Source organism: Manacus vitellinus, unplaced genomic scaffold, assembly GCF_001715985.3.
Source record: "Manacus vitellinus isolate BGI_N305 unplaced genomic scaffold, ASM171598v3 scaffold_10_pilon, whole genome shotgun sequence".
Taxonomy (NCBI): domain Eukaryota; kingdom Metazoa; phylum Chordata; class Aves; order Passeriformes; family Pipridae; genus Manacus; species Manacus vitellinus.
The window spans coordinates 16,278,578-16,288,358 of NW_021938838.1; the positions used below are offsets into that span (position 1 = coordinate 16,278,578).

A 9,781-nucleotide genomic window follows, 5' to 3' on the forward strand; every position below is an offset into this window, starting at 1 on the left:
GGGCGCACCGCGACCATGGTGAAGGAGGAGTGCAAGGCGCTGCTGGACGCGCTCAACAAGGTGACCGCCTGCTACCGGCACATGGTGCTGACCATCGGCGGCACCTCGGACTCCCAGAACCTGCGGGAGGAGCTCAAGAAAACCCGGCAGAAAGCCCAGGAGCTGGCGGTGGCCAATAGGAACAAGCTGACCACGGTCCTGAAGGACAAAACCGTGAGTAAGGAAGATAAAGCCGAGTTCGAGAGGCTATGGGTGATTTTCTCCACGTGCCTAGAGATCCTGGAGATCGACATGAGGAGAGCCCTGGAGCTGGGCCACGAGTTCCCGCTAAACGTCCCCAAAAAGCACCTCATCCAGACGGGAATGAGCGGGGGAACCTCTGGAGTGGCCGCCAGAGCCATGAGCGTCCAGAACATGAAATACGAGGCCGAGCGCAACATAGACGTGATGGATTTGAAAGACCTCGAGAACGAAATCAACCAGGTAGGAGAGATGATGTACGAGATGGAAATGAAGGTCAATGTCCCCCAGTGGACAGTGGAGGCTAAGCAAGACCCGGGGGCTGAACTAAAATCCACCATCAGCGTGGGCGCTTCTTCTATTGGCATGATCTCTGTGGAGGAAAATAAATCCTTCTGCGATATCAGCAAGGTTCTAGCTGGGATTGTGTTCTCTGCTGTGCTCATTATCGCCATTGTCCTGGCAGTGTGTGTGGTTAAACTGTCTTAGGGCGGTGCGAGCTCTGACATGAGCGACCCCCTCCAGGTCTGCTTGGAGTGTTTCATGCCTCACCTTTTAATTTCAAAATGTGTCACTTGGATGAGGTGAGAATTTAAACGGAGCGCTTGAAAGAACAAGGCAGAACTTTTCACCTCTCAGTATCCTAAAATGCACGATTTGCTTCTTCATGCTTTTTGAAGAAAAGGGATGCAAATCAGCCTGCAGAGTAGGATATCTTCATTTGCTGGACTTGTAACAGTTAACTGAAGTATCAGGGTATTATCACTACTGGCTGTAACAGGGATTTGTCTGCTATTAATAGATCACTATTCTCAGAAGCCTGTATTTTTTGTTGTTTCACTAGGCTCTGGTGTTTGCTGCTGGTCACTGTTTACAGTATTGGAGAGTAACACAAACTTGGAGGTTAACACAGGTGTTTTGTCTGACCAAGTGGATAGAATACTTTTTTTTTCCCCCCATCAAATACACAAACTATTGTTTCAGTGGAAAAAAGGGGTAAGGATGAAAACCCCAATAAAAGAATGTGACCAACCTCTGTTCTTGATAAGTGAACGGTTGGGGAGAGGGGAGAAAACAGAACAAGCAATGTTTGTTGATTTAGACTGGATTGTACAGAACCCAGTTGCATGAATTGGCACAGCCCATGTGAATGACTAATCGCTTTCCAAATCCAGAGAGAAAAACGGGAGAGCTGCGTGTTCAGAAAAATACTAGCAAGCCTTGTGGTTCTCATTCACATTTACCACAATTTTATCTTTCCCTGCAGAAAGGCCAATTCTTGCCACTGGTTCGAATTTTTCTTTCTGTGGCAGCAGTTTGCACTTTACAATTAATTAGCTATGAAAACAGGAGAAATGAATGTACCCACAGCAGACACAGTAACATTTAAAAATAGATTTTAGCAAACAAAAATCAGATTCAGTTAAAGCAGACCTTTCCAACAGGATCCCCTCTCCTGTTGCGAGGCAGGGACTGATGCTGTATGGGTACTGTCACATTTCTGCAAGCTCCCAGATTCTTTGCAGAATGTGTCTCTTTGCTAAAAATGTGTCTCACTTTCATATCTCATTCATGTCTGATTAATCATCTGGGAAACAGGAAGCCTCTAGGATCCATTTGATACACTGCAATTTTGGGAAGTAAATGCAACAGCATAAAACTTCCCAGCACTTCCCTATAAAATTGTAAATGTTTAAATGTAAAGTTGGGGGGACAGACACTAACTTTGTAGAGAAGCTTCATAATGGTTTGTAGAAGGACTATGTGTTAAGGTTATTTATTAGGTAACTTATGGAAGTATCTTCTATTACTGTGAACACACACTATCCGTTCAGGAATGCTTGGTACGTGCACTACAGTGCCATAGGTGTATGAGGCACTCCACAGCCAAATATAAAGATCCCGTAATATTGGGGGTTTAATAAGTCATTCTTCATTGTTTATTATGGACATATTATCAAAATAATAATCAGACGTGCTTTGTGAAGTTACTAGACAACAGTCTTCATGCTTGTTAAATAAAACTGACAACACTCACATAAACACCTAATATTTCTGAGTTAAGAACGAAACATACTTTGAAAAACTGCAGCAGTTTATTCTTTAAAACTTAGGAGAACTGGATTTGGGAGAAAAAAGTGTATTTGAATCTGGTCACTTGTAGGTGAGAAAAAAATAGTAAGCAGAGGCCTGAATTAAAAGCTATAGACTATCCTTACGTTGAAGGATAATGTGAATTCTGCACACTTATCCATTCTAACTCCATTCTCTTGGGAATTCACAGTGTTACAAGACAACTCCACATTCCTTTCTGTCGTGTTTCACTCATTCCATAGGATATGGTTTGTATGTAGTTAATCTATGTTCATAGAGATCCCTGACAGCTTTCTAACAAAGTCAAGTCTGTATTGGTGCTACAGCTCCAGCCTGCCTAGACAAGGTGTAATTCCTGTGTGTTCATTTAAATGAGATGATCTCCTTCACAATCACAGTGAGTAAACATATTTAAGGAAAATGCAGCAAAAGCTGCAGGAGAATGTACAGATTTGGATTGCCACCACTAGTCACTAAGGATCTGGGGTATTTTCACTCTTTTACTTAGTTCACAGGAAGGTGGATAAGCAGTTGCACTCTATTCTGTGCTGCTTCAAAATTCCATGTACCTTGTGAAATCAGATCGTTTAACCACATGTTTTCAAAGCCTAAGTAATGCAAGTGTGGTTTCTGGTGGATAAATAAATGGTAACACTGACAGCATTCATTATCTTGTATCTCGGTATCTCCTACACACTTAACCATAGATAAACAGTTTATCCATGGTTAGTTGTGCAGAAGAATTTTTAAGAATAGGCAATGTCATCTTCTAAAGCAAGCCTCAGTGAGTTGATAAATTGGAAGTTTTCAGTCCATTGCATTTTTTCAATTTCAACTTTTTGCTACAGGACTCGAATTCATATAAGTGGCCTATAAATATATATCTTGCTTTATTATGAATAGGCACACAATTAGAACTTAAAGGACAGGCCTTGGAAAATGAATTTTCAAATCATAAGACAAAACACAGATGCAGATTTCTTCATCATTAGTGTGTTCCTAAAAATCTCTATCATATTTAGGCTATCTGAATAGAATTCTAAGAGAAAATTGGCACTGCTGACATCGATAATGTTCCTGCCACTCATCTCCTACACTTGATACAAATGTTCGTTCCATGTGACAGAGTTCTGGCACAACAGTGCACAAACCCAAAACAAATGAAACCACCATTGCCCAAAAGTACTGAGGCTTCTTTTAAATTAAGAAATAGAGATGTAGATTTGCAGTCTTAATTTTTTCCTCCTACCGGAATGCAACAGAAAGGAGACTGAAAATGCTATTTTGTAAGTGAAAAATGGGAATTGATACTTCAAAATACTCTATATTTAAACAGCATGATGAAAAAGTACATACTCTCATGCTGATCAGTGAGAATGTAATTGTAGTACAAAAGAAGATGGTTAGTCCTTAAGTTCAGTGTTGATCTACACACATTAAATTTGCTGTATACTGAAATCTTATTCCTGACTTGAATTCTACTGGTTTTGCCTGTGCATGGGTGGTATTTTCTACACTTTGAATAATGCAAACCTGTTACTGTCACTATTTATTTAAAAATAAAGTACCTCCTTATAACTTACTGGTTGGCTTGCAGCAGTAATTCAAACCAAACCAAACCGGTTGGACTGAGTCCAGAGGATCAGAGGGATCCCAAGATCAGAGGAATGGAGCAGCTCTGCTATGAGGAAAGCTGAGAGGATTGGGATTGTTCAGCCTGGAAAAGGGAAGGCTCCGGGGTGACCTAATTGTGGCTTTTCAGTGCCTGAAGGGAGCCTGCAAGGAAGATGGAGAGACACTATTGACAAAGGCCTGGAGTGAAAGGACAAGGGGAAATGGCTTCAAACTGACAGAGAGCAAGGTTAGACTGGATATTAGGAAGAAATTCTCAGCTGTGAGGGTGGTGGGGCCCTGGCACAGGTTGCCCAGAGAAGCTGTGGCTGCCCCATCCCTGGAAGTGTCCAAGGCCAGGTTGGATAGGGCTTAGAATCACAGAATCAACTGGGTTGGAAAAGACCTCCGAGATCATCACGTCCAGCCCTTGATCCAACACCACCGTGGTTACTAGACCATGGCTTGGAGCAACCTGGGATAGTGGAAGGTGTCCCTGCCCATGGCAGGGGGTAGAATGAGATCTTTAAGGTCCCTTCCAACCCAAACTATTCTGTGTTTCTATGAAAACCTGGAATATTAGAACAGCTCTTAGAAACTAAAGTTCCTATTTCAGCCACAGTAATAAAACAGTACTAAACCCTCTCATTAACAGTTTTCTTACCCTAAACACACCCTTCTCAAGCTCATAAAGTTGAATATAGTGATGTAGCTTGATTTATACTGCAAGGGAGTCAGCAGTGTGAAAAGTCAGGAAATATCTGCCTTAGGAAACAGCTACAATAACATTCAGGCTAACAGATGACGCTGCCTTCAGCACTGCTTGCTCAGTGGTAAGTACAGAACCACTGGCTTGGACAACTGAAAACCAGGGAACATATTAGACCAGAACAACGGATTAAATTCTCCTGGTGTTAGGATCCAAATTGTCCCTTTCAGCCAGCAAAGCTGGCATTTACTTTAGCAAAAAATACACACAACCTAAGGAGCGTGAAATTTGGTCCTGCGGTATTGATAGCAACAATGATCAACAGTTGTGTCACACTATCAGAACTGAGTCTGTTAAATGCAAAAAATTGTAATTTCATTCCGAGATTTCCAGTCTATCACCATAAAAACTCTTTACATTGTTTTTCAGTTTACTAACCCAAGGAAGACAGAACCATAATTAAAGTGGTTCTCCTTATGTGGGAACCAATGTAACATCAAACTTCTGCACTATGAAAATCAAATTAGATTCACAATTCTTCACGTAAACATGACAGTATTTTTTACAGTAATGCAATTATTTAAAACTGGACTAAATGACTGATGTAATTATCTTTCGGATTAAAAATTAAACACGTGCTTATTGTTTATACTCCAAGAGGGCCGGTTATGGGCTTGCTTTTCCTTCTCTTGGAAGGTTTCTATTGTTTATGTCCACCTTCCAGAAATACCTTCTTTTTAAGTGCTAATGGAACTCCTAGTCAACATATTTACCCTTCACAGATTTTCATTATGTAAAAAGTCATCCAGTAAGACCAGTGGATTACAGATCTCTAAGTGCTTTCTCTCAATACGATTATATAAGTCTTTTAATGCAGGAAGAGATCTGGACAAAATAGTAGTCTACACGTGAGCAGCATTCACTATGGTAAATGTACAATAAAAGTGGGATTACAAAAGAATGTCTTTCACATAAAATTATCTGCATGTGTTTATGGAAAGACAAAACCAGGAAGGAGATGGATGTATGTAGTAAATATGTTAGCGAAGTTTGCTCTCTGTTAAATCCAACAGCACCCCAACGTTAAGCTACAGCTTCTCTATAAAAAGAGGGAGTATCTTACGTCCAGTGGGACAAAGAGTATAAAATATCCCTGAGTGGAACTGACCATCTATTCTTTGATTAACTCAGTACAGAGTAAGAATAAAATTGTTTTTATTTGATACACATTGATACCAATTTTACAAAAGACAAGCCTTTTTTTTTTCTCTCTCGGTTTCACACTACAAGGGACTTTTTTTCTGGAAAAAGGCAGTCCCACAAGGCTGGATTCCATCATCCATCCTGACAGCTTTCTGCTGGAATGCAGCTTCATTAGCTACCACTGATGGAACCTGTGGAAAGGTGAAAAGTCACATGGCATTTAACCAGTGTCAGGGCTCCTGTGGATCTCCTCAGCCAGCCAAGCACAAGGGGTTCATGCTGGAAGCAATGTGACTGAAAGCCACCTTGGCAAACACAAATTCCAGCACAGCACCTCCGAAATTCTGCCACCCACAGAGGCCAGTTAGCAAATGCAACTATGTTTATTGCTCCTTCCAGCAATTTGTCAGAATATCTACTATGGCTTTCCCAAAGTGACAGAAATTGACTTTTTGAGCCACCACAGGGTCAGGTGGGTTTGTTTGTTTGTTTGTTTTCTTTGTTTGAGTTGTATGTTTTATTTACATTGTATTGCCTGGCATTGTTTATCATGTACTTAATAATAACCATCTCCACCAAATCAAACAAACAAACAAATCCTCTCAAAGCTAGTTCTAATTCAACCGCACAGAAATGGAAGTCACAATCATAGTATAAATATGGTCTGTCATTTTGATAATTTTTCCACTGTGCTTTAAATTAACATTGGAGTCTACACTCACTCAGGTCTGTCTCTCACACACATGTTCAATGAACATACACAGTTGAACCCATTGATGTGTGACAGCACTAAGGAATTACGTAGCCAAAAACATGGCTTTAAAAATCATGGGTTTTTTTTGTAAGAACAGTAAACATCAGATCTTACAGCCATCTATAACTGTCTTAGGGAAAGAAAATTCAAATGCAATTTCTTTGTATGATCCAGAAGACTCTATACATAAATAGCATAAACGTTGGGGGGAAAAAACAAGAAAGGGGGCAATGAGAAAAGACAAAAGAAAATATTTAACTATTTATACTGTATAAAGTGACTGAGGACTACCAGAGACACCAAACATGATACTCCCTTAGCAACTTAATCTAATATGCTAATTGCAGGTGTAACTTGAGTTATAAATACACATTTGAATTCGGGGTCCTAGAGGGAGTGCTCCAAATCATTCCTCATATAAGGCATCACTACTCAGTCTGGCGAGAAATTATATGTGTGAAAACTATTCGTGTAATTAAAAGCTGCAGAATTAGAACCATAATTTCTGTTTCCATAAGACATGTAATCCATTGTGCGTCTGTTGCAAATAGAACATTTCCAGTTGTTAATACTATCTGTAACCTAGTTTTCTCATCTGCTTTATTTGTTGGAAAATAATTTTGTATGAAGGTAGCTGTATTTTTTATTTTCTTTGTAGTCAGTCTTTATAATGGTAGTATAATCATAAACCTGCATTTCCTAGATTTGACATTTATTCACAATTTGTACAGAAGTAACTGGAGTAGGGAAGACTGTCTGCCTTAACTTGCACTTGGCTATCTTTGAGCCCAAAGGACTGCTTCAGATGCTGAGCACAGTCCTGAACAATGCAGTAAGCATAGCACTGCAGCTCTGCTGACAGCCCTGGTGTTCCCTCTGTGTCTGAGGTTGCAAACAGCAGCCTACGTGCAGCCACACATCCCACTTCCACTCCCCTGCACGAACGCCTATGAAATCAGACCCGCTAGATTTAATACCAGTGGATACCAATAAAACCAGAGGAATGGGCCACCACATTCATCAGAAGGATGGAGCACCTCTCCTACAAGGAAAGGCTGAGAGAATTGGGATTGTTCAGCCTGGAGAAGAGAAGCTTTGGGGTGACCTAATTGCAGCCTTCCAGTGCCTGAAGGGAGCCTGCAAGGAAGATGGAGAGACACTATTGACAAAGGCCTGGAGTGAAAGGACAAGAGGGAATGGCTTCAAATGGACCGAGAGCAAGGTTAGACTGGATATTAGGAAGAAATTCTCAGCTGTGAGGGTGGGGAGGCCCTGGCACAGGTTGCCCAGAGAAGCTGTGGCTGCCCCATCCCTGCAAGTGTCCAAGGCCAGGTTGGAGGGGGCTTGGAGCAACCTGGGCTAGTGGAAGGTGTCCCTGTCCAGGGCAAGGGGGTGGAATGAGATGGTCTTTACGGTCCCTTCCAACCCAAACCATTCTATGATTCTATGACTTCTTTGCCAGGATATTCCTGCTTTGCGTACTAGAACTTGTGAGACCTTAGACTGTCCTAGATAAGGAAAAAAAAATCACAAAAAACCCATTCCACTTAGAAACTTAACATTGCTATTCTCTAGTACCAGATTTTCCTAGATATATTCCAGGGCTATCGGATATTGCATTTTTGCCATAGTAAGACAGTTTTGTGTATGTTCTGGTATTACAGCTGATTTGAAAGTGACACTGTTCATTATTGGTACATGACTACTTCCTACTTAAAATGCCTTTACGCTGAAATGATCAGACTTAATGGACCCTAAATCTTTTTGATCAGCCATCAAGCTCACTGGACATTAAATCTTGAAAACCCTCAGTAGTTTATTAATATTTCTCTAGTAAAGCAGCTTTTAGGCAAAGCACATCCCTAACAAGATGTATACTTAACACAGTAAAATAGTTAACTACACTAAGAGTGAAAAAGGCAAACAAATACAAGGAGAACATCGTGATTTTAGGTTCAAAATACCCTCTAGTAGGAAACAGGCACACTAGTGGGCCTTGTGATTCCATTGCTAAGACGGTAATCACAGATGAGCAATAAGGATTAAGTTAGAATGAAAAAGGGACACACAAGTTACAAGATGTCATTGGTTTTGTCTGTATATTCGGTGATGAACACAGGAAGGAGAGGGAGGGCAGGCTTGTATATTGTTGGGCCACATGTTTTAGCAACATCAGCAGACTGGCAGCAGGGTGAACTTATGGCCCAGCTGTGTCTGGGTACACCTCGAGTTCAATTCTGGGTTTGTCAACTGACATATTCCAGCATCCCACTGATTCAGTTGCTTCTAAACATCCTTTCAGTTCCAGTGACACACATCTCACAGGCATTAAGTACATGCTCACATACAAAATCAAATGGAGAAGTTGTCAGAAGCATGTACAGGTATGTGGGTATTTGCCAAACACAACCTGGCAAGAGAAGGATTATGGACAGGAGGAGGATTCTCCATGTTACATGCAAACACCATTCTTATATTTCTCAACCTGTGTCATCAGCTTTCTTCTGCTTAAACTCCTTACAAATTAAGAAAAAATGTTAAATTAACAAAAATAAAATATTTCCTAAAGGTTCAAAGGACTTTTTCCTGACTTTGCTATCTCGCGTGAATAAATGTGGTTTTTTTCAGGTAACAAGGTACTTAAAAACCTCAAAACAGAAGACCTCTGTATAATCATTAACTACAATTCTACACACTCCTCCCCCTTGAAGCCTACTAGAACACATTCAAACAACTTAGCGCATGCTACGTTTAATTACAGACCTAAAATGACTTTTGTTATCAGCATGGCTTGCTATGGAATTGAGATAAGGAGATTTCTGCGAGGCCAGCTGGCGGGTCAGCAGCGGTATTACGATTACAAATCCGAGTCCTTGGTTTCTGACCCGGGGCTGACTCCTGGGGCTGCAACTACAGCCCCTCCAGCGGTACTCGGGAAGGCTCTGGGCTCCGAGGAAGCTCAGCATTTACACGTCGTCGCGCTGTAAATACACTCAGGGAGCGGGAGATACCCCAAGCCGTATTTCCCAAGCGAACCGAAAGCCATCGATACCGCCTCGTTCCTCTCGGCCGTTCTGCCTTAAACCCCCTGCGTTTCCTTAAGCTTTCGCCCTCGGAGGACACACGCTACTTACCGGCTTAGGGCTGGTGCGGGCTGAGGCATCCCGGCC

General features: G+C 41.4%; 1 protein-coding gene across 1 annotated transcript; it reads left to right on the plus strand.

Moving 5' to 3' along the window:
- Positions 1-12: 12 nt before the first annotated feature.
- On the plus strand, positions 13-3,916 carry RGS9BP (regulator of G protein signaling 9 binding protein). Its single transcript, XM_018086270.3, has one exon. It carries the CDS (start codon positions 16-18, stop codon positions 727-729), a length of 714 nt encoding a protein of 237 aa, XP_017941759.1. The 5' UTR covers positions 13-15; the 3' UTR covers positions 730-3,916.
- Positions 3,917-9,781: the final 5,865 nt, after the last annotated feature.